The sequence below is a fragment of the Hydractinia symbiolongicarpus genome, chromosome 2 (genome assembly GCF_029227915.1).
Source record: "Hydractinia symbiolongicarpus strain clone_291-10 chromosome 2, HSymV2.1, whole genome shotgun sequence".
NCBI lineage: Eukaryota > Metazoa > Cnidaria > Hydrozoa > Anthoathecata > Hydractiniidae > Hydractinia > Hydractinia symbiolongicarpus.
Genome location: NC_079876.1, coordinates 29,248,653 through 29,275,136, shown reverse-complemented (window position 1 = coordinate 29,275,136; position 26,484 = coordinate 29,248,653). Strand labels below are relative to the sequence as shown.

Below are 26,484 nucleotides of genomic sequence, written 5' to 3'. Positions count from 1 at the left end.
GCGTGATATTGGTAATTTTATAACCAGCATCGGCTGGCTTGGCTGCCGTGCTTCCAGAAGCCGCCGTACCAGCATCTTTGATGACTTGGTCATAGGGTGCGAAGTGTATTACAAACTGGAGCCTGTCATGTAAGCCTGCTTGATAGAAGGGAAAGTCTCTAGTGAGTTCGAACATTGTGCCGATAGAGATGCAAAAGGTGTTGCCGTAAGCTGCCACGATCTCTTTTTCTTCATCATTTTCAACATGGTAACTAGCTGTGACTTGCAGAGCTCTGATCGTTCCGTCGTTTGGATTTATGCCCTCTAGTATTAGATTGTTATCTCGGTCAAATTTGGGCAGCCAGAGATCCCTATACACCCCGAGCATATTGTAATCGGCGATGTTCTGGATTTCATTCTCGTTCAAGCTGATGCGAAGGTTTTGAACCAGGGCCTTACCAATGTTGCTAACGATGGTACGTTTGGTATTGGTACCCGTTAATTCAAGATCAAAGAGGAGCTTGAGAGAGCCGGGAAAAATTATATCATTCTGACCCATGTTTGGTACATCAACGTATAGGTCCTCGTTCTCATTGATCGTGCTAGGGACATGTGAGACTTTAACACGCTGTTTTTTGCCTTTCATGGCAAGCATTGTCTTTAATTCCTTATGCGGATTTAAGATAGTTCCGTACATTTATTAGTAGGCAATTGTGGGCTGAATAAATGCCAATTAATCCAATATATGAAGGAGATGACTTTACGCCAGAGGAAGGCATTCCAGATGAGCCCAAGGAGTTCAGTAGCGAGAGTGAGATCCTTTGACCCGAGGATATTTCCGGATCAAGCACTACGTGCGCAACACCTTCACGATGTGGCCTCACTGACACTCTCACGTCAAGGCAGGAGCTACTACAATCAAAAGTTGTTAGCCTCGACGAAGCTCTTCGTGTGGAGCTGGGAGAGCCGAATGCGAGATACTACAACGAGTTTAAAGTCGACGGGAACCGGCTTCTTTACGATGGTGTATAGCTCACGAAAAAGAATGGTGAATTGAGGAGCGTTTTCGAGATACGGAGGAGGTTAGGTGCGGGGCGATTGCGAACCATGGGGTTCGACGACTATACTACACCACACAAGGGTAGTAAGACTATAACTCAGAAACTCCTTAACGAACTGGATAATGTCAATGAAAAGGCTAATGACATTGAAATGTTGCCGCTACTCGAGAACGTGCTCGATGACACGGAGAGCCTGATCGAAGATACTTCCTTTGGCGGGGATATCACAGAACGTGAAAGAAGAGGGTTAAACCGCGAGCTTCAAACGTTACGTGGTAACCTCAAGCACTTGAAAGGCAAGATAGTCTTCTACGATAGTGAGATCGACAAAGCAAAAGCCAAGGTAAAAAGGCTCGAGAGCAAGAAGGCCACACCTGGAGCATCCGAAGAACAGCTAGCTATCTGGGACAGGGATCTAGCCAAGGCCAAGGAAGACCTGGAACGACTACAGGAACAAAAGGAGGCCACGGCAAAAGCACACAGTTTACTATCATGCGACACTCAGAGCCAGCTGCTACACATCAAAGAGACATTGATGAAGATCGCAGGGGATGACACGTCTCTCGTGGTTAAGCTCAAGATTCCATTCAAGGAACAAGGCTTGACGATAGCGAGTATCGTCTCGGCTATCGGTCTGCTCATATCCACCATCGTACTCGCTGTCACTGGAGGTGGCGGAGAAGCTGCTGCAACTGTAGGAGGTACTGGTGGCAAGGGTTTCGTTCAAAAACAGTTTTAAGGACTCGGGATATTTTTGAAGTCTCTTGCAGGTAAGGTTGGCTCACCCTTACCAGGGATCATTGGCAGCATGGTGTCGTTCTTTTTTAGAGTTGCAGCGAGAGTTGTCCACTTCGCAGCAAAACACTTGCACATAGCCTAAGCTGCTGTTGTCGGTATCGTGGTGGCTTACGTCGGGGCTAGGAGGGGAAAAAGGTCGTAAGTTCAAGTCTAATCTGTTGATCAACAAATTAGACTTCCACCAAATATATGCCAGTATCAGTCCTACTCCCAACGTGATAACGGTGGCCTTGGTATCCTCGTGCTGCCTGTGGGCTTGATTGATTGATTGATTTAATTTATTTACCGTCGGTTATTATATACAATAGTTCTTTAAAAAAAATAATATTTTGCAAAAAACTAATCAAAACCGACCAAATATTTTTATATATTTACAATTTAGATGAAAACTATAATAAATAAATAATGAATAAATAATAAATAAAAGATAAACATTCCCCCTCTCCCATTTTCGTATTGATCACGCAAGTTATGGAATCAATTGCCGACACTCTGTGCATGAACAGTGAGAGCCATTCCATTTTTTAATCATTTGCTTAAATTTAACTAGATCTTCACAACTTTTCGTATAAAAAGGAAATTTATGGTTTTTAGGTTGTTCATGTTTTGACTTCTTACTGGCCTATCAGTTTCCTCAAAAAGGAAAATATCTTTCATGAAAGAAGGACTGATGTTTCTCCGAATTTTAAATATTTCTATGCATAAATATCTGTGCCTTAGTAATTCCATATAATGTTTATTTGGGGGGCAATCAACTGGTCTTGCGTCATCATGAATAAAACTTAAAGCCCTGTTGTGGAGTTTTTCAATTTTCAAAAGAGATTTCGAAGAAGAGAAATGCCAAACTAAGGGACAATAAGAAATGGCCCGGTTGCGGATCATTGGAAAGAATGCGAACGTGAATTGTCGATTGATGACGTAACGATCTTGTGCTCAAACTCAAAATCAACGTATCATTTAATGACTTTAGAGGCTCTTTTCATCAATCAATTGAAACCATCTTTGAATACAAAGGATGAATATAGATTCAGGCCGCTGGTGATTAAATTTTAAAATTTTAATTATGACGTGGGTAATTACGATTTAATTACCATCAGCTTTTTTCTGATTTGTGTACAGTGTATGATGATATGTATGATATGTATGATAAAAAAAAAAAACTTTATTATTTTAATGTTTTTAACAGTTTTTACTGAATATGTTTTTTATATTTTAGACCTGAATAAATTTCCGAAATATATTGTTTAATAAATATAATCATTGTTGGTCATTTTGATTGCAATAAGGGACAATAATTAAAATTTGCATACACGAAGCTTTGTGGTAAAATAGATCTTGTTTGCAAAGATAGTACATTTTTAAATCTAAATAATGCATTCAGCTGGGCTGAGGCTTTTCATCAATTGTTACTCCTAAAAGTTTTACGGACCTTTCTGATTGTATTACTCTATCGCCAATGTTTATATCAAGCTTCGAGTTATCAATTTTGGGTCTTGATAGAAGGATCGAATGAAATTTGTTTGGATTTGCTATCATTTTGTTATTATTTAACCAAGAAAGGGCAATTTCGGATTCCCTTTCTGAAGTCTTAATGAGATTTTTAATAGTGTTTGAATAAGCTGATATCGTATTGTCGTCTGCGTAATTATGTAGGTCACTATTTACAATAAGATAAAATAAATCATTCATAAATATATTAAAAATAATTGGGCCCAACACAGAACCCTGAGGCACACCTGACAAAATTAATTCAAATATACTATACTCCGCATTTACTCGTGTGGATTGTTCTCTGTTTGTAAGATACGATAGAATATACTCAAGTGATTTTACATCAAAACCGTAAGCATGAAGTTTGGCTATAAGTAGATCGTGGGGGACACAGTCAAAAGCTTTTGATAAGTCCATTAATATTGAACCAACCACATAATTCAGATCCAGTTTTTTTTTCCAATCCTCTAATAGGCGTACCAATACGTGATTGGTGCTATAGTTTTTCCTGTAAGCAGATAAGTACACAGAAAGTTTTTTTTCCATGAAAGACATTATTTGCTCTTTGATTATTATTTCATAAAACTTAGAGAAAAAATTTAATACACTAATAGGTCTAAAATTATTGAGACTGTACTTTTCCTTGCTTCCCTTGTCAATTGGTGTAACAACCGCACGCTTAGCTTTAGTTGGGAAAAAACTGGCACGGATGCTACTATTTAAGGCATTTTTGAGGGGCAATATTAAGTGCTCACTAGCTAGTTTTGCAAGTTTTGGCGGTATCTTATCTTCGCCTGCAGACGCTTTAGTGCTTATTTCTTTAAATACTTTTTTGATTTCTTCATCACCTATTTCCGTAAATTGAAAATTTTCAGACACATTTTCAATATTTTCTTTTATCTTTAGGATACTTGGATGATTTTTATAGGTTTTTAAAATTTTCTCAATCAACTTTTTCTTATCTGTAAATGATTTAAAATCAATAGAGGTAGGTTTAATACCACTGCTATTTTCAACAATATTAATGAAGTGGCTATTCAATTTCAAAATAAAAATTAAACAAAAGTTATGATTTTTTAAACACGTCAAAACGTGACCGCTCTCCCGTACGAATTTCTCAATATGTCAACGAATTTCTCAATATGTGAGAAGGGGTGCGGCAGAAGGGGTGCGGCAGCCGCACCCACTTTGATATCACTGCGAGGCGTGGTTTACTTCAAATGCAAGATCCTGCCAAGGGGTTGGTTAATTCCCTTGCCAGCGTTGATCTTCGGGTTAACACCAATCGAGAAGTACTCCTTGCTGATGAGTATCTTGTTCGTAAAATTCATGACACTTCCGATATGAAGGCTCGTGTTGCTTGGAATCATATACACTCCATGAGCAACCGAGAAGTCGATTTTGGACCACGCGTACTTGAGCACATTTTGGAATCGCCTTATTTCCTCACCAGTGTCACTAGGCCGGAGGATCAGGTCCTCAAAAGTCGTCAAGTATAGGCGCTGCGCATCGATCGAACTACCTTGATTGCCAATGATGTTGGACCTAGCGTTAGCTTGGCTCTGAAGTATGAGATAAGCGTAAAATCTTACGCTTTGGGAAAGCTTCTCTATACCTATACGCGTGAGACCTTGGGATTTTTCGAGAATACATCGACTCCATGAATCTTCATCGAAATAACTAGGACCCGAGCCAGGATAGTCATCGCAAATAGCTTGCCAGATACTGAACAAGGTCTCGTTTTTCCATTCGCTCTCGCTGTCGCTTACCCGAAATTCACGTGCTAACTGCTGAAAATTCTCCTTATTGAATGGGTTGTTGAGGCGTCGAAACCTATCAGAACCCGGTAGAGACACTTCGAGATCTTGAAAGATTATACGAATCTGGAAGTACATGTGGAAACGGTAAACGGAGCAAACCAGGGGTAAGGATGTGGTCAGATGTTGCATAGAAATACCACAAGCGGATGTTACGCAATATGTGGCAAAATTGAGGTGAGTTGACCAGAGGCTGAAGGGGTGGCTTTGCCAGGTAATTCAGCGCCGCACCGGAATGGAATTCGTACTCAATGAAGATGTTGGGGAATTTCACCTTGAATGAGGACCCTTTCGCGTCAATAACGATGTCTTGCATTGAGAGATCTTCACCCTTGAGTCTCTCGAGATAGCGCCCATGCGTAGGGACATACTTTGCCTTTGGGCTATACGAGTAAATGCTCATCCTTTTTTTAAAGAAGCATGAGACATCTGTATGTTACAGATTTAGAGAAACCTACGATTTTTGAGGACTACCTATGGCAGGATACAAGGATCGCTTTAAAATTCGGCATTCGACCTACGTGGTTGAACCTCTACAGTGACAGCGAGTTTAACATCCGTAAGGTAGGGCCTGATCAAAGAGTTACTCGAATTGAAATAATGAATGGTTTGTACAAGATCGAGGATTTAGCGAGTATCGTCAACAGTCAGGCAGAGGACAAGATTAAGCTGTTTGTCCCGAGAAATGGACTCTGCAGGCTCCGTGTCAATGACGGGTACACGGTGGTGATTCATCGACAACTGCAAGAGCTCTTGGGTCTACCCTACGATCCCAGTAAAAAATGCTATATGAAGGGTGACTACGATTCATTCTATAGGACGGATGTATACCAACGACTTGTTTGCCCTCAGTTAGATGAGGATGATTGCTTGCTGGATAGTAAAAGATCCAAGATTCTTGCCATGCTTCCCACCAAAGAGCTAAGTGCCTGAGGAGACATGTTGACGTGGAGTTTCGATAACCCTGTATACCTCCCTCTTAAAGGTTCAACAGACAGGCTGGAGTTTATGCTGACGGACGAGTATCACCACGATAAAAATGTTTCGTTCGTTGAAATTATTATGCATTTGCTCATAGAATAAATGACTGGCATTGCTAAACTTTACCCGAGCTTACCACCGAGCGCATCAGATCAAGAAAATGAGGGACATGTATCGATTGAAGAAAATTGAAGAGATCGAACAATTTCTGCGAAGCGAAGTTAAGCAACGTGAAAAACTCGCTAAAACATTTGGAATGCATGGAACCTGGATACACTACATGGACCATGGGTTGTTAGCGATAAGCGTGATCACCTCAGGCGTAAGGATAGGGAGCATGCTCAGTGGGATAGGAGTTCCTCTGGTGGTAGCATTGGGAGGAATTGCGATCGCTGTAGGGTTGGGGCAGACGGCCTTAAAACAAGGGGGTAAAAAGCTGAATAACAAACGCAAAAAACACGATAGCATAAGATTATTGGCGGAAACGAAGCTGAATAGTATTGTTGATATGATTAGCAGGGCGATTGAGAATGGAGTGATAAGTGATTATGAATTTTCCCTTTTCCTGCAAGAAAAACAAAAATACCTTCTATTGAAAAAACAAATAAGACAACGCACTAAGAAAATTGTGGCGACGATTAACGGGCAAGAAAGACAGCAGCTTGTCGCACAAGGTCGCGACGAGGCGAGGGCTGAGTTCTTAAAAAACTTGCAATCTGCACAATATGTAAGCGCTACCGAGACAAACCACCTGAATATTCATAATTTTAATGTTTTTGTACAAAACATTAAATAATACCCACAACCTCACCCGTACTGGCGTCAACCATAAAATCACCGTCATATATAATAGTTCGCTTTTGTTTTGCCTCGAGACCTCTGATATATTCATCCAGGATTTTCATTGATGCGATTTCTGAGCATGGTCCACAGTACGGACCCATCGTCTGAGTTCCAGTGTTCTTGTACTTTACTTCGTGAATAGCAGCGAGAAGATCAGCCTTTTTCATCGTAGAATAGCCCTTTATACCAAATTCCTTTCCCTCTCTTTTCAAATCATTCATGTTTATTTTTTTGTATATTTGATGAAATATACAAAATCTATCGAGCTTATTAGACCACATAGTTCCTTTTCATAATCTGAATCAATGCCGGGTCCTTAAAGGTTGTTGCACCGGTTTATATTTACATTCTTCCAGAAGAACATGGAGGAAATGCTTAGAATTCTGCCGATAAATGCTAGATATTTTTATGACTGAAATACATTCACATTTCTGTCGTATAAGTACTGGAAGGTCGTAGAAATATGTGTTTATTCTACCCTCCCGTTCTTTTATTTTTGTGTTCAGGTATCTACCGTTCTTCACTGATGAGCTCGTGAACTCAGTACCATACAATTGCTGTATCCTGGCCAGGATATATTTATATTTTTCAATCTACGCAGTATGTTGATGCATATCAAATGACATGGTAAGCGAAGATCCATCGTCATATCTGGATGCACCATTGCTATATAGGCCACTCGGTGTTATGATTAGCAACGACGATATGTTGTTATCATGTTTATAACCGATAACGAATCTAGCATCCTTACCCTTATTAGCTTGGATAGGATCGTTGAGTACAATGTTTTCAATTAGAACCTCCAGTTGGTTCGCTATAAAAATCCCTCGTCTCTACGGAGTCATTATAAAATTTGAACATCCCTTTTATTTTATGAAAATTGGAGCCCAGCTAAGGTTTATTACATGGACATATTCCTCCGTTATACGTTATATGTATGTAGAAACAGGACCAGCAAAGCAGTTTGTCGTTTATAAGGAACCTCCGTCCACACTTACATTTATCGTATTCGTCAAGGACCATTTCGCAATCGTCACATTGTTCTCGCATCTTTATTTGATAAGGCCCTGGTAACTGGGGTCCTATAACGATCCGGAACATACTCAAACATTCTGGGATTCTGCTGTACTACTCCGATGCACATCTCCACGGTCTTGAAATAATACGGAACATACACGAATACCATTGGATCCCTTTCAACCGCTGATTTGCACATATCACGAGTCTTGAAATAATCTGGTACATACTGGAGCATCCATGGGTTAAATTCAACATTCCTATTACACACTTCCTGATAATAATCCATTGTTTATTTTTTGATATATTCAGATATCTAACTCGAAGTACATTTGAATAATGGGGAATTACCATTAATTAAATTCTATCCGTCCCGCCATGTATTCCCGCATTTCACACACGTGTTAAATACCGAAGTTCTCTCATCGCATGACCTGACCTGCTTAACCACTGATGAAATATTTTGGCCACCACACCTGTAGCATGTGTATAGGGTTTGCTCCGATGGTTCCTGCACATACTCAGACATTGCCCGGAGTGCAGTAGCCACCCTCGTCCTCGCTTTGTCAAACACAGCATTTGAAAATTTATCAGCCATTCTGATGGGTTTTGTATATATACTCAGGCATGGTCTTGGTGAAAATGTATTTGAATAATTGGGGAATTTCCCTTCATATGCGTGTGCTAGGGCCCTAGCTACTACGGATATATCGATCTGGAACGTACTCGAGGAGCGTAGGATTGTCACGTACTGCCTCATCACACATTTCCTGTGTCTTGAAATGATCGGGTACGAACATTAGTGTCCATGAATCAGCACGAATTATTCGATCAGGCGTTATGAGATGATCATTAATAGACATATTATTATTATACACTAGGATACATCAGTAAAAATTTTGGTGGGGTCATGATTTTTGAATTTAAGAATTTCCCTTACTCATATTCTGTATACAATAGCATATATAATGTATACGCTATTGCCTATGCTTTTGTTGTTTATAGCATTTAATATTATTTCGTGTTGGTATTTAATGTATATATCATTTCATATGATTATGTGTTAGTATTTAATGTATATATCATTTCATATTATTTTGTGTTAGTATTTAATGTATATATCACTTAATATTATTTTGTGTTGGTTATTGGCATTACATTATTATGTGTTGATATCAGTATATGATTTCGTTTTATTCTATTTTGGGATGAGGGGGTGGTGGAAGCGGAGTTTTTGTGATTAAAAGGTGTATGAGGAAAACAAAGTACCTATAATCACTCCTTACTACTACTCCATATCTCAAAATCCCAAATATTACCATCCCTTTTTGCAGTTCCATTCAATTTGTTGAATTATCAAAACGGCAAATTATTGAACAATCTGAAGGTCGTCAAATGGTAATGCTCTTGCCCGATTTAGAATACCAAGGTTCATTTCCCGCACTTTTTCCAAATACAAGTAACCTTATTAACCTAAAATTTCAACCAGCCTCTATTCAGTCACTATCTTTTTACTATCGTAACATGGAAATCGGACGTTAACTATCGAGGCAACGAGCCTCACTTAATCACATCGGTACAGCCATCCTCACTTAATTACTACCTTGTCACTATGGTAGCATGAAAATCGGACGTTAACTATCGAGGCAACGAGCCTCTATTCAGTCACTATCTTGTTACTATCGTAACATGGAGATCGGACGTTAGTTATCAGGGCAACTGCTTCATTTAATAACGAAATTGTAACTATGGTGGCACGAAAATCGGACGTTAATCAGCGGGGCAACGAGCCTCTCTTTTACCTTGTATCTATGGTAGCACGAAAATCGGACGTTAATCAGCGGGGCAACGAGCCTCTCTTTTATTACTACTTAGTACCTACGGTAACATGGAAATCGGACGTTTCAGGGCTGTCTGGAGAGGAAAAAGTTTGGATCGAGCAGTAACAAGTTTTGGAGAAGCCGGCAAAAATGAGCATCGTGGGCTGATGTAAAACCCCCACCTTGGGGGAGCGCTAGCCTTGTTCTTATACACAGAAGACTTTTCCATTTCTACATATATATTTTTTGGTTCTTTTTATAGTCGGTAGAAAGGAAAATATACAATATTGTTGGTGCAACCTGTATTCAATTACTCACAAACGTCTTTGCGAAATTCAGCGCTAACGGCTGAACCAAATTGTTCTTCAATTTTAACATACGCTTTTGGGGCTCAATCGGCAAGTTGGACCGTTCCCGCACACAAAGTTGTGGGTTCGAATACAGTAAGGGATTCATTGCCCTGATAATTAACGTCTGATTTCATTGGTACCATAGTTTTAGCAAGCCCCCGGCCTCTCTCTCTTTTTTTCTTTTTTTCCGTCTTCCCCCTTCTTCTTGCCTCTTCCTTCCCCCCTTTGTTTTTGCCCCTTTCGTATAGTCCATTGTGCTCCAGCTTTGGCCGAGTAGTTAAGGCGTTGGACTCAAGTGCCAATGGACGATTATCCGCATGGGTTCGAATCCCACCTGTAATATTAGCTAGGTTAACCTGTGTGATAAGATGATTGAATGATTCTTCGAGTATTTTAAACATGGAAATGTGATACCTGAACACGTTGCAGCGAAGTATCGAGAATCGCAAAATAGAATAGCCGCAATAATCCTACCTGCCCTTATTTTACGATGCGCAATTATATCTTCCATATCTCAAAAATTCAACTTCAAAATACCAAGTATTACTGTCCATCCTTTCTGCAGTTCCAGTCCACTTGTTGAATTATCAAAACGGCGAATTATTAAATAAGTAAGTACGTCTTATTTACTTGAAATTTCAACCAGAGTGGACAAGTAGTTAACGCGTTGGACTTAAGTTCCAATGGACGATTGTCCGCGTGGCTTTGAACACCACCTCTTCAACTAGCTAGTTTAACCCGTGTGATAAGATGATTAAAGGATACTGGAATTAATTTAAACGGTGAACCTGGAGACCTTGTGGCGAAGTATCAAACCTGACAAAATAGAATAGCCGCATTAATCTTACCGCTAGTTATTTCATAATGCGCAATTATTCCTTCTGAATCTCAAAACTTCAAATTCCAAATACCAAATAATACTTACCATCAGTTTTAGCAGTTCCAGTCAATTTGTTGAATTATCAAAACGGCAAATTATTAAAGAAATAAAAACGCCGACAGATGTTAATGCTTTTGTACAATTTAGAATACCAACGTTCATTGCCAGTACTTTTCCAAGTTCAAGTAACCTTATTAACTTGAAATTTCAACCAGGGTGGCCGAGTGATTAAGGCGTTGGACTTAATTTCCAATGGACGATTGTCCGCATGGGTTCGAACCCCTCCTCTTGTAATAGCTAGGTTAACCTGTGTGATAAGGTGATTGAAGGATGTTTGGAGAATTTTAAACGTGCAAATGTGTTACCATGACACGTTGTGGTGAAGCATCGAACATGGCAAAATGGAATATCCGCAATAATCCTACCAGCAGTTATTTCACGATGCACATTTATTCCTTCCGTATATCAAAACTTCAAATTCAAAGTACTAAATATTACTGTCCGTCGTTTTTTGCAGTTCCAGTCAACTTGTTGAATTATCAAAATGGCAAATTATTAAAGAAATAAGATCGTCGCCAGATGTTAATGCTTTTGCACGATTTAGAATACTAAGGTTCATTGCCAGTACTTTTTCAAAGTTCAAGTAACCTTTTTAACCTGAAATTTCCCAGGTAAGCCTTCAAAGATGAATTCCTTTAGTTAGACGTAAGGAGTCAATGATTCTATGTAATCATTTTTCGATTTTAGTTTTATGAGGTACTATGTATAACGCAAAATGAGAACCGCAAATTAATTTTCAAAAGGTTAGTTCATATGCGCGAAGTAATACAGATTAAGTAACCAGGAGTTACAAAACGTTGGCGATGGTATAGATAGTTTCTGGATAGGAAAATCTAACGCGAATTGTAACATTTTTCGCAAAAAGATATAATTCTATGTGTGTGAAAGTCAACGCATGAAGGATGGTCCAGTGTTGTTGGCCTTTTTAAATGAAAAGCTTAAAAAGAAAAAAACACTTTTTAGTTATGTTGCGGTCGTTCGAAACTTTGTTCGATTTATTCAAATTCAAAGGCGCTGCATTGCGAGTCAGGCATGAAGTATCGTGAGAAATTTGCGGTGTTTTGTTCACATGATAGAAAATGCCAATTTTCGAAAGTTTTTAATTGACGCCCAGTGAGAAAATAAGCGTTTGGTCCGCCCGGCGTAATAGTTGAATCTTGTGAATTCTAGGACGTTATGTCTTGCAAAAATTATTGGGACTCTCGCTATTCGCTTTTTTCTTTTTTTTTCGAAAAGCAATTTCCACTGATCATCTTCTTCCGATTCCCCAGAACTACATGTACTTCGTATGTGAATTTTAACTTCAGCATTTTATGTCTCCTACATAAAAGCCCTTAGCAAACGGTATAAATTGAGAAACAAATTGTCATTAAATACTTTGTTTCTGAAAGGACTTTTGCGACACCTAGTTTTCGCGCAATATAAATTTTATTTTGAAAAAACTTCTCGCAAATATGAATAGTAAATTACGGTAACTCTTGTTTCGCATGGAAGTATATTCACTGAAACCTCCTTACAGCTGACATCATCGTCAACTCAAAGCCATCAAAGGAGCCGATATTTGTGGTGCCGGTACACAAAGCAACCTTCAAAAACTTCCTCGTCCCCAGTGTTTGTTGCCCGATGCCAAAGCCGCTATCGCTTAGTTAACAAGACCCTGCTACAGTCTGCTTTTCGTAACCAGTATATTGAGTTCTAAATAATTAATGAAGTTGTCTAGCTATTACAGTTTCCGCGGCTAGCGAAAGCAACTTGATCGAGTCCTTGGTTCTTTACTTGCGTATGGCGTAAGGACGATGAATCTATGTTGTTTATGCTTTCAACGCTTGACTTTAAAAAACTTCTCACACTATATTTTATGGTGATAAAATCTTTTACGAAGCATTATTTTTCAAAAGAATGTGGTAGTGGTGATTAGATAAAGCTGATTTTGTTGGAATATACTGATACATAACATAACTAGCTAGCTAGTTGGCTAGCTTTTATACTTTACAAGGTAAGTACCTCTTTAGGACAAAGCTGTAAGTACTAGATTGTGGAATATAGCTAGGTTTTGGGCCATTTGGGCCATTTGATTTACTGATGTTCAAGGTTTTTATTACTTTTACGATTTTTTCAGTGTCTACTGGCGAAAAGAAAAAAGAATTAGGGTTGCTATTTTAGAGTTAATTAGAAAAGTGCTTATTTGTAGGGGCTATTTTATTTCTTATTTTATCAGCAATCTTTGTAAAATGTTTCTTACAACTATTAGACATGAGAAGGGGGTCATTAATTTGTTGATCGTTAATATTAAGAGATACGTTGTTGTTGTTATTATTTTTGTCTACTTTGTTAATATTATTTATCCTCTTTCCAGAATATGGATGTTAATTTTCTGGATTAGGTTTGTTGTTTTAATAAACGTTTTTAATATTTTATTTCGTTTTGATATAGCCTCCTTCATTCCTGCAGTAAGCCATGGCTTAGATTTAGTTTTGATTTGTTTTTTAGTCATCAATTTAAGGAGAGCAAAAGTATTGAAATTATTATCAAAAATGTGTTAAGAATTAAAGAGAAAGCATTAAAAGAGCTATTTACATCGTTAAAATCAAAAACCTGGTCCCAATTTTTACTGGATAACTTTTCCTAGGAGCGAGTTCAAGCTATAGATTTAAAATGAAACAAAAATTTAAACAACTAGCTTAGCGACCTTCAGGCCTTTTATCTATGCCTCCCTGTACTTATCTAGAATTTTGCTCAAAAGCAATTGCATTTAAACAGCAATATAGCGTACTTTAGCGTGATAGATTCACTACTGATGAACACGATAATGTCTGGTTCATATTTACCACTGTGTTGATAAGATCATTATAGCTACGTGCAGCAACCAGCTAAGAGGCTGTGATCAAAAATGCTTTAGCAATCTATTGCATGACCCAAAAGTTTAGAGATTAATCTAATTGCTTATCACTTAAATGTGTCGTATATAGCTATAATCCTTGCCGAAAGTGTTAAGACTAAAATTTCTAATCATTCAGATACTTTTACATCCACAGACAATAATGTGCTCAAGTTTTTAAAGACAGAGGCTTTGCTGCTATGACTCTCCAACATTGTGTAAAGAGGGAAAGGATAAAAAGAACTGTATGTAAGTCTGTATTTATCTTTATTTCCTCATCTTATGGCCATGCTAAGTATATATAACAATTCAACAGAATGTAAAAGTTGTTGAGCAGTAACATCATTTGTTAAAAGTGGGAAGATTATTATAAAATATGTTAACGCATGTTATTAACTGTTGTATTGATAATTTCACAAGATGCATTCAGCTAACTTGACTGAAACTACAATTTTAGAAAAGCACTGGTTTCTTTAACTAGAAAATAAATGAAAAATAAGATTTATTTTTATTTAGTAATGACTTATGATACCTGCCTATGTATATATTACAAACATAGCCAGAGCTAGCTACATTTTTTTTTCACCCAGCTAAATTGCCAAAAGTCGTGTTCTTTACAAGGTTTGAAAAAGAAATTTTATTTAAAATGTTAACACTGAAAAATATGCTAAAATAACATCTTTTTTAAAGATATTTACTTCTCCACTCATCATATTTAGTTAATTTGTGAGAAATCATCTAAAGTTTCAATGTTTCTGTAACAAAATCCGCCATCTTTATAACAAGTCGTATAAATTATCTATGCCAAATGTAAACCAATCGCATTACAGTACCCACCAGCCTTTACCAAGGGTTTCCTCACCGCCCGGCCTCGATATTTAAAAGGCAAGAACTTCTGGGGACGAGGTAAAACAAAGCAGCAAATTAACAAAAAACTGTAGTTTTACTGTTTTAACGAAGAAAAAAATTGTTCTATATGACCATTGTGGACCGTATCCAAAGAGGTCGATTATAAGGATAATGTAAATTGGAATCTTTTAATGGCGTCAGCTATAGAGAGACGTCCGCTTTTAATTTTGCTGTATAGATATTGTTGAGATATTTATATTGAGCGTCTTACCACCTTTTCATCTGTTCCTTCAGTAAAGTGCCCGTGGTGGGGAGGGGTCCGCTATAAAGGCTTCACTGTATTTTTAAGGGACCTGCGCGTTCGAAGTCAATGCAACCGTTTCAAACTTGGGTCCTCCTAACTTTCTTCAACCAAAAACCGAGAAAACGGCGAAAAAAAGTTTTGTTCTCGAAATAAGGCAGAAAAGAAGCTAGGAAAATCTCTGCACCATACTTCTGGTACCAACAGCTAATATTATCCGTCTTTCGAGATGTCTGGAAGGCACTTACAATCTTTACATAGTAGAGGTGGGGTTCAAACCCATGCGGAGAAACGTCGGTCACCCTGATTGAAATTTAAACATAATAAACAAGTTTAGTAAATAAACTAGCATTTCTACGCAGCATTAGTTATCCAGATTTGCTCATCTGATGTAATAACTACGTGGGGACTGTCCCTGTCTTTCAATATAAAGTACGTAAGTATCTTTTGCTAGTCCCTAGCTATCAACACAGAAGATGAAGTCAATTATTTCCACGTGTTTCCAAGTAATTAAGCCTCAAACTGAAAAGTCCAACACAATATCTTTGTAACCGTTCGTCAAACCTGTAGTTAACCAGTCATAACAAAATCAGTTACCAATCTCTATTTTGCGGAATAATTTCTAGTTTAAAAATTCAATTTGAATTACATCGGACACAGTCAAACAAAAACAGTCAGACAGCATTTAAAATTGGTATGTTTAAGATATAATATGGCTAAAAAAGGCAATCTATTATAGAATATTTAAGCTCAACTTTCCTAAAATGCAAAGTGCCAAGAACAAATAATCCACGAATAAAAATGATACCGCCAACATGGAAGTCAATATCAATATCATGGTCTAGCCATTCCTGTCTTCAAAAAGACACTGCGACCTTGCTGCGACAGTTTTCTTTGATAATAACAACAACACCCGAAAACAGTTAGACCCATTGATTGAATAAAGTATATCTCGCTGCATTTTGCATCTAAAAAACGCGACCAGGTTGTGGTTTTAATAAACTCCTTTCCATATTTTTCTGAATTTTTTCCGGTCGTTATGGATTTTGCCCCCAACATAGAGACACCGCTATTACAGAGATTGTGCCTCTTATTGCCTAAACAATTGTGAATTTTTTGTTAGCACAAATTGGTGGGTTTTTAATGTGTGAAGGGAAAGGGGCAGGAATATTCCTATTCATCAGAAGTAATTCATCAGAACTAAGATTAAAGCATTTTGTTTTGTACCTTCTTTCTTTGAAATATTCAATACAATGGCATACAAACTGATGCTGAGTATTCTGAAAAATAAAACTTACAAATATGCTATGGTGCTAGACTCAAAGTTAGCGTTCCATATTCTTGTACCTATAAATACTGTTACTGTTTAGGTATTATAACATGTTTACATGGACGATTCCTTTGTCAGCATGGGAGACTTCTTGGAAATCATGGGTGCTTCTCGTGATATCATGGGAGCTCTTTTTGATAGCATTGGTGACCGCTTTGATAACATTGGTGAATTTTTCGTAATCATTGGTGTTTGGCGGACAACGTTTAATCCCCTTCTAGTAAGCATGGGACTGAGCAATGACACCAGTTCTCTTTTATTCTCCTGTTTCACTTCATCCAGTAAAGCTCTTGCTACGATGTCTTCCTCTGTTTTATCGACTGTGTTTCGCCGATTCCAAAACAAAGGTAGGTCATGGGTAGCTTCTCGCCGATGGAAGAAAGGTAACTCCTTTTTAGCTCCAAATGCAAAAGGGTACTTGCCTTCTGTTTCTTTACGCGACCAAAAGTATGGAACTTTAGCACTTAACTCTCTTCTTTGAAAAAAGTATGGTAGTTTAGCTTCTCTTTGCCAGAAATACGGTACTGATGCCTCCTTGCGATGGAGAAAGTATGGAAGATTTTCCTTAGCACTTGCTCCTCTTTTTTGGAAAAAGTATGGTATTTTAGCTTCTCGTTCCCAGAAATATGGGACTCCTGCCTCCTTGCGATGGAGAAAGTATGGAAGGTTGCGTTTAACTGGCTTATGGCGCCGTTGTAAAAAGTTCTTGATTAAATTTAAATAATCATTGGACATTTGTTTTAAGTAACTATTTAATCGAGTTTTAGGTAAGTCGCGTTTGAGATGGTCGTTATGTGACAATTCTTCTGTCCTTGTTACTTCCTCTTCCGCTTGGACACCCAACGTTGCCAGCAAAGCGCATCCAATAATAAGTTTGGTTAAAGAAGAATGCATTTTGATTGGCTGAGCTAAAAAAATGCATTAGTTACAGTAAACATGAGTATTTTAAAATTAAATTTTTGCGCACTTAATCTTAATTTTTACAAGAACTGAAAATCTTAGGCAGGTTCAATAGCCAATGAAGTAGCAAGAGGCGGTTGTAGAACCAGATGGTGCAGATATTTAAGTTGTTCTACAACTGACTAACAATTATGACTCTATCAGAAATCAAATATAAATATGCGACATTAATATTGAAATTGTTAAAGTTAATTTTTTTTAGCCCTTCAATATGTTTTTGAGCAAATCATAGCTTCCATCTTTGAATCACAAACAGACAACGCGTAATAATATAAACTAGCTTTTGTCCCGCTAAATTACCCTTCCTTTAAATTTCATGACCCGTCGCAACATAGTCGATAAAATGTATTGTTTCGCTATTTCGTGCGGCCGTAGCACGACATTTTTCCCGCACAAATTATACGAGTATTATTAATAAAATAACGAAGATACAGACAGAGAAGACGGTCATAAATTAACGAAGATACAGACAGACAAGAGGCATTATTAATAGAGATGCTTAACACGGCGTCAGATTAACAATTTCTTTGTGTTACTGCTTAAGAAATCTACAAAATGGAGATTTTAAGCTCACTTCGGGTCTTCCGTAAGCGTCTCTATAACACAGAGAACGTATTGTCAGGCCACCGAGCAACAGAAACAAAACTGATTATAAAAACAAAAAACGTATAATCACCTACACGAATCTACAAATGACTAAGAATCACATAAAAAATCACCTTTACAAGTACCTTTTTTGCTTTTCTTGCCGCCTCTTTCAATCAATGTTTCTCAACAAATAATAAGAAAATGATTTCTTCGTTAAATAAGGATTTACTGACGTAGAGACTACGTGGTGTTCAGGAAGCAAAAGGCTACCATCTTTTGTTTACATCCTTGGATACCATCTTTGTTTGTGTCTCTTATCAAAATGAAAGCGCAGTTAAGCCAGAATTCTTGAATTGTTTTTGTTTTGTTGTTTTATAAAAAAAAGGGACGAGATAAAATTTTCTTTTGTGTTTTTTATCACGCGAAAAAAAATGGGAGTGAAGATTTCGAATTTTATTTTTTGTTAATTCTTCTCACCTGTGCGTCCAAAAGGAAAATATTCATCGTTGTTATTAGTTTTTTATGATTAAAATTCCATCACGCTGTGACAGTTTAAATCATAAGTGTTATTTTTTATCAAAAGCGTTCAAATTGTGCTCGTGTTTTGACATTCTCCTGATAATGGTCTAATTTCAATACATTAATTAGTAAAAAAGTTTTTCAAGAACGTTAGAAACATATTTTCAGCGCCTCCCCATCTTAAAATTACCAATGCTGTTGAAAAATCTAAGACCAGGTGACTATCTTTTACTACCCACTGATGCTGTATAAAGAGTGTAAGTAGATGAAGTTCAGATTGATGGAACATTTGCAATAAGGCATCGTGACTCTAAAAATTTAATCCCAAGAACTTAATTTAATTTCTTATTTTTAATAACCAGAGCGGAAAAATTTATATATCACTGCAGGAGAAGTATTTTCCAACTGTGAGAAAACCAATATGTCAAAATCCAAAAATATTTCCTTGACCTTAATTCATGTTGCCTATACGATAAGTATGAGGTCAAACTGTTGTCTAACAGATATTAATCAAATCGCGCAATGCGATTGGTCAATAGATGTTCGATTATGGCACACACTTTTGAGATGAACTCCAACTCTTTCGAGATGAACTCCAGAACAAATTCGATGGTAATTTAGTGGAATAAATTTCGGGAATCCACATTTTGTATTTTTTTAAATTCGCGAGAATTTAATTTCGCGAATATATAGTTTCAATATATTTCGCGAGAATTTAACTTCGCGAATGGATAGTTTCAATACATTTTGCGGGAATTTAATTTGTCCGAGTACTAGGATTTGAAAAAGACAATTTCCACATTTAATGTTTATATTGCAATAAAAAATTGTTCTTCCTCAACATAAAACTGCCAATCAAATTCTTCTTTTAGGGAGCAGACACAAGCGAAAAGAAAAATTATTTCTGTTTTTAGGAAAATTTTGGGGAATTTACGTGGCACAATGACAAATTTTGCTAAAATGAGAGTTTCAAAAATGAATTTTGCAAGAACATATTTTGCGATGGTATTAAATCATTTTGCGAAAAGCTCAAAATAATATTCAACCATCGCAGAAACGTATTCCGTTAAGATAAATTTGCACCCGCGAAGTTTTGTTGTTTCTGATTCTAGTTCAAAACCTAAATTGTATGCAAAACAGAACATAAAGCTTCTCGGGAAGAGAAATATTTCAATGATAGTTTTAATTTACTCAAAAGAACATGTCCGAACCTTGTTCTCAAAACATTACATCAGCAAGGTCAGTTTCCGGACACAGCTTTAAAAACCAGAACTTTATGCGCGTAAATTTAACTAAAGCTTTTTTATTATTCTAAGTCAAGAAGTGAAGAAAAGGGAATGTTTTTCAACATGAAAAAAGTTATTAAAGTAGAGTAACTTTTAAATTTTGTCTCTTAATACCCGTATTTTCTTCAACACGGCCGCCAAATCGCTACTTTATACGAGATAGCAATGCCCTAAGTATGTGCTAAAGTCGAACCCTTGCATTGCTTCACCTACTGCAGAGATTAGAGCCTCCTGCAGTCGTCCCACGTGGGAGGGCACGTTTTTATTCAAACTTTCTTTAAAATAATTTAATACTAAAAGAATTCAATATAGGCAAAAAAATTCAAACATGTTGTTATGGAAAAATGTTACCAACCAACTACAGTTAGAAGTAGAACTATCTATCGAAAAAAAAAAATAAAAGTTCAGCTGAACAAAAATAGACATTAGATAAAAGTTTAGTTTGTGTCTTTTGCAATACATTTGTTGAAGAGATAAGTTATCTCCGAAAAAACCTTGCTTTGGTAAAGATTATGTATCGCTAAATACGTCTTTTTTAATTTTTTAATCGTGTGTTTTTGTCTGATCGTATGCATGTAATGTGAATGTATAGATACATTATCAAACGCTGTTTGTCTGGTGTATATGTAAATATAGCAGGAAGATCTACAATCAAGAATTTAGTCATAACAATATGTTAGTTGTGATGTAAATTTTCGACTATTTTATTTTTTTTAGCTAAAATAGCTTTTACCGTGTTTTTCGTCTAAATATTGTCAATGATTGTTGTTATATTTTCAGTTTCATAATTCCGAGAGACGAGATCGCAGGCATGTTTAACGATAGTAAAAAAATAGCACGCTAAAATCACTTTTAATATTATTTCTTGCGTTCCTCTATGCTTAGTATTTTAAGAATTTTCGATTTTTTGTGTATACTCAATTGGAACTTTGAACCGAGCATTTTAAATATTAGAATGGACACGTTAAATTTTCTAGGCCAGCTCTCCATCGTTTAGTATATGGCAGGAAGTATTATACTACATGTGTGGGTATTTTGTTCTGAATGTATCACATCTCTTTAATAATAGCCACATCCCGTCTGTCTGATTGTGTGCGAAAAAACATTGTGCTACGGGAACACAAAATATGCAGTATATAAAGGACGGGCGATCCTGCGGATTTTTCCACGGGTTAACGACTAGTCTCTTTAATATTAGCCGTATTCCGTTTGTCTGTTTGTGCTCGCGAGAAAAAGGTCGTGTTGTGGAAACACGAAATGTAATATATAAAGGACGGAATTTATCCACGTGCTATCAACTAGTCCGGTTTATAATACCGAATACGCCTGTCTGTCTAAATGGTAATGCAAGTAGCAAGACGCACGCAATGCGGTGTAAAAATAACGAGTGCACTCTTAAATATTTCCACAGGCAACCGACTATATATTAAATATATATCCCATGGGTTGTCGTATGTCCTTTACTTGTCATTGGTTGACATAGAGCGCTGTGGTTGACACTTACTAAGCATGCGTATGTTGAGAACTGAACAGACTCTATAGCCAGGGTAAAGCTGAATTTTATCACAAAATATCCATTCACGAATCACGAATAAATTTACCACAAATCCCTACAATAAATTTTCATTTGCTTCAAACAAAATACACAAGTTATTGAAGCCGTTGTCTCAACATTGCCTTCACCAAGTTTACAATAATAAAACATGAAAACATGAAAAACACTTTGACTCTGCTACTTCGGATTTAAAATACTGATGGCCATGTATAGCATAAATGGTATTATAGCAAGACGACCTTATAGGTAGCACGGACAAAAACATAATCAGTGCGTCAGGTGTTTGAAAGACCTTTGCCACTTGTTAATTTGTTACATAGATATTTTTGTGACACGTATTGGTTTATAGAGATCTTTGCTGTTTATTATAACTCTCGATTTACCTGGTCCGATAATTTGCACCAATACACATTTCACGAATTCATGTTTTTTAAAATTTTGGAATTTTGATGTTTTGACCTTAACATTATATTCAGCACCAGTAAATTGGTGTGTGTATAAATTTTCAACTTAATCCGACATGGGAAAGTGCTGTTTTGGTTGCATCATTGTTACGGTGAAAGCCTTCTTAATTTTCGACTTGTACTAATAAGCCTCATCTTCGAGCAAAGGTTAATTAGTACAAAATTAAAAAAACTGTTGTAGCAGGTTGTTTCTTTAATGTATAAATATGAAAATTTCACGATTTATCAATTTTCATGTAAGGATGTTGAGATAGAGCTGCGGCACATCAAAGAAAGTAAATCCGGGAAAGGTGTATTGTGGAGGTTTGTATAAGAAATTTTTTTGTCAATCGATACGAGTAAGAATGGAGGCAGCCTTGAGTTTAATAACAAAAAAACTGTGAAAAAAGTTTCATCTTAACCTTGAAGTTGACTGTTAACGACGAGTAACCAATGAGCCACCAACAAGTCACCAACGAGTCACCAACGAGTCACCAACGAGTCACCAACAAGTCACCAACGAGTCACCAGCGAGTCACCAACGAGTCACCAACGAGTCACCAACAAGTCACCAACGAGTCACCAATGAGTCACCAACTAAGTCATCAACGAGCCACCTACGAGTTATTTACGAGTAACCAAAGAGTGAACATAAGTTGTTTGGAGAATTTCTTAACAAAATAATCGAGTAACACGCGAGAATATATATTTTATTTTTTAACATAAAGTATGGTTACTTTTGTTACTTGATGATTACTACTGTGTTACTCCAGTGTCATTAATGCCTCCTGCTTCGCATAAGGCATAAATGACACTGGAGGGCGGTAAGGTAAAGTCCAAGGGTGTCAAATAACAACAACGCCCGATGAAATTGAAATTGATAGTGCAATGTTCGAAAAAGACAACCACTTATAAATCAAAACTTCCTTCCTCGTTTAGAGAAGTGAAGCAGTAACAAAAGATAAAAAATAAGGATTTAGAGGAAGAATGGAAAGTGGCATATTGTCGTAACCATACACCATCTAAAAGCTATCAATACGGTATCCATACGCCATCAATGTCATTCAATCATTGAGAATTAACTATAATACAGTTATTAATGCTCTTTTGTTCATTTGGGAACCTCCTGCATCAAATAAGGACCAAACAGTGATAGGTGCTGAAATTTAAGAGAAAGTTACCTATGGTGGTTTTGCTTATAGAGAAAATACTCAGCGAAAATAATGAAATAAAAATAAATAATGGAACGAATAAAAGGGATTGTACAATTACTAGCCTGGACCAAAGGAGCACAAAAGTGCAGGCTAATCAGCACAACATACACTTAAAAGAGTACTTAAGGCTGGATTAATCAGAAGTTATGTGGAAAGATTGTTGCTGTTGTTAAGTTTAGAAACAACACAAATTTTTAACATTTCTGAACAATGGGAAATAGCGTTACTTTTTCTTTGCCATGAAAATATTTACATCACTCACCAAACTGCTTCTAATTCTTGTGTTTTTGTGTGTATAAAGCCACGGGTTAAATCTTAATTTGGATTCGCGAAATTCAAAACATTACTTTCCTTAAGAGATATTGAATTTATTCATTATTGTTATTGTAAAGACTATATCGATACTATATTATTATAAGCAGTCCAATTACTATTAAAACGTTAGTATATATATAAGTAATTGCAATTAATATAAAAAGTATAAAATATGAAATTCTTAAAGAATAAAGCAAACATACAAAAGATCGAGAGCAGAATTGAGAAAGATTGTTTACCTTCAATAATGGAGAGAATCTGGTCACCACACTTTTTTTTATTTTATATTCTCGGGCGTTAATTTAAATTGTCAGCCCTGGGTTTTTGTTGCGTTCAAAAATGCGGGTCGATAATGGATTTACAGCCCGCTTCCAGGGTTGTAATGTTGTTATCGGCAATAGAATGTCTTCTGTTTATTCGATTCGAGTTTATTCGAGTTTTTCGATTCTCGGAGACAAAAAAAAACATAAAAATCTGGCAAGAAACAACATTAGCAGCAAAATGATTTTTAGTTTTCTCAAATTTAATTTTCTTAAAAAAAATATTCAATAATAATTACAGTTACGGCTACTTTCGGAAATTTTGAAATACGAAAAGAAAAACAACTTTGTTTTAAAGAAATTGAAATAAGTTATGACAATAATAGCATTTATTTTTCGGTCAATATTTTTATTTACCTCACCCTTAAAGTGAAATTTTCATCCCTTCACTCTCATTTACACCCTCTATTTCGCATCGGGCGTAAATGATACTGTCGGGCTGAAAATTTCACTCCGCGGGCGGTAAATAAAAATATCGCCCTAATAAACTGAACGCTATTGTTATATTATAACAAAGCCCTTTTTTTGCAGTTTAATGGTTGTGTGCATCAAATTGCGCATGGACAATATGTTGAAAGTCCACGTAAATTATGGGATAGATAAGAAATGGTGTAAAATCTCAAAATTCTCCTTTGTCTAAATCAAGACCGTAATCTTCCAAGTGTACTTTTTTGACATCCACATTAATTTTATTTTTCCCAGATTGTTTATCTGTCAATGTGTTACTTTAAAGGAGCGGGTGTCACTAAAGGAGCCTGTCATCTTTTTGGTGCTTTGTAATTCTCACGTGCAATGCACGAAAACGATTGTAAATTGAAATCATGTCAGAAGCGCATACATTTTTCGCTAAACATACCTTTAATGCTATTATGTTTGCTGTGTTTAATAAAATGCTTTAAATCTGTTATAAAGAAACTTGGCAGCTTTTCTCGCCGGTAGATATTTGAATCTTCGAAGAATAAATTATACTAGCTTATCCTACTGTCACATCTTTTCATCCAACACTAGTAGCTTGCAGTTCAAAACACGTCAAAGTATTCATGTCGCGGTGGAACGGTGATGAGTTAAGCACTTGTCAGAGAAAAAAACAAAAACATAATGGCTGCTTTGTAGGGAAAATTACTATACTTCCTTTGTGTCATGTAACACAGTTTTGTTGCAAGAAAAATCGATAAACGGCTGTGTTTGTCCACCTAAAGTTAGAATTTAAAGGACAAAGATCCAGGGGTGAAATTTGATGGTGTAGAACTTATTGAACTAGTTCAAAGAGCTGATAGCTTGCGCCTTTATGAAGTTGATTACCCACAACCAAACCATGAATGGAGAGAACAACGCTAGCTAGTAGTTGTTAATCTTTGATTTTTTGATGTCGTTTTTAAAGCTACTTTCTCTCAACTAGCTAGCTAATTCTATTTTTGTTAGCGATAGAATCGTCAGATCACTTTTTCATATCATTGCTTTGCAGGAAAATTATTATGTGAAATATTTCGAACTTAAATAACTGATATTGAAACGCAATCTTTTTCCGGGCTCATTTCTTAATTATTTGTCCAATTTGCAAACTGAACACACAATATCCTGATTGAAAACAGTTTTAAAGCACTCTATGATGTTAATTTCATAAATTTGCGATACTGGCATGATAAAAATTTCTTTATTAAAAACCAAGCTATTTATAATCGATCGTGCTTTATAAAACTGTCTATTTCTATGTTTTGCAACTTTAGCCATTATAGTATTATTTTTATGCCAAGTACTTTTGAGGCTAGCTGTTTTTTTTTGTTTTAGCCTTTTTGAGCCTGATTTGTTCTCATTTTGTTCTTAATAGTAAGAATCCAACTTTAGAATATAGCCTTGTTTTTAGTTTTTATGATAATTTGGCCGGGGTTGAACCCTGAACTTTTCGCATTTGCTGATATGCTTCAGAATTAACTGTATTGCGGAGTTATTGGCGCATTCCATCAGTTTGTCAATTTTAGGATGTTTGAATAATTTTCGAGATCCTTGGGGAATTATTTACACATGGATGTATTAAAAGACACGGGGCACCACTACTGTGTACCCACGAGGCTGGAACATGGTATTGCGCACAAAATAAAATAAGAACAAAAGGGTTTGCCCATTATTGTCTGCTTTTATCTTTTCTTTGGTATAAATAAACCTGCACATTAGCTTCCAAACCGCTACAAAATGTGATGGGCCGAGTGGGACTTAATGGCGCAGGTTACATTTACCAATATATCTCACATATGTACCATTGTTCCTATAATATAGTTTTAAGATGGACCGAATAAAGTTCCAAGCTTTTTCCAGCCAGCTCCAAAAAGTTCAGGGAGAACAATAAGTGGGATTTTTTTTTCTTTTAGATCTTTATATGTGGGTCCAGTAATTATGATCTTTCTATGAGTCCTTTTTACGGAAGAACCTTTCAAAGGATTTTCTCGATAATAATATCGTCACTATTCTGTTTTGAAACTGTTTGTTGGATGGGATAGCTTTAAACAGTCTTCTGGAGTTTTAGGGCATTTGCTTTGCAGTATTTGTTCCCCATTGCATTTTCTCTCTTTTCTCTTAAGAATCTGCTATTTTAATTCTTAAAACATTAATAGATTTAGATACACTTTTTCATTTTTCCAATAATTTTTCATATGGTTTCTATTCACACAGACACAAGAAAAAACTTTGATCCAAGATGAATAAACAGAAGACCCGTATCAAACATTTAAACTTCTGGGGATGGGAGTGGTTCAAAAAAACAAACACAGCGAGTTACTACAATCCGTTACAAATATTATCAAGATTGCTGTCAATAAGTTGTAATTCCTGTAC

General features: G+C 36.5%; 1 protein-coding gene across 3 annotated transcripts; it reads right to left on the bottom strand.

The window, feature by feature from the left end:
- Positions 1 to 16,331: 16,331 nt before the first annotated feature.
- LOC130630563 (uncharacterized) lies at positions 16,332 to 18,305 on the bottom strand. Of its 3 annotated transcripts, none has more exons than XM_057444100.1 (2): positions 18,147 to 18,305; positions 16,332 to 17,363 (listed from the first exon to the last, which is right to left on the bottom strand). In XM_057444100.1, the coding sequence occupies exon 2, from the start codon at positions 17,347 to 17,349 to the stop codon at positions 16,510 to 16,512; it is 840 nt and encodes a 279-aa protein (XP_057300083.1). In that variant the 5' UTR covers positions 17,350 to 17,363; positions 18,147 to 18,305; the 3' UTR covers positions 16,332 to 16,509. The 3 variants fall into 3 exon arrangements, with proteins under 3 accessions (XP_057300083.1, XP_057300085.1, XP_057300084.1); XM_057444102.1 differs by having other exon boundaries at positions 18,135 to 18,247; XM_057444101.1 differs by having other exon boundaries at positions 18,096 to 18,229.
- Positions 18,306 to 26,484: the final 8,179 nt, after the last annotated feature.

Excerpts from the sequence above, each read along its gene's own strand:
- LOC130630563 (XM_057444100.1), bottom strand. The coding sequence starts at position 17,349 with ATGCATTCTTCTTTAACCAAACTTATTATTGGATGCGCTTTGCTGGCA.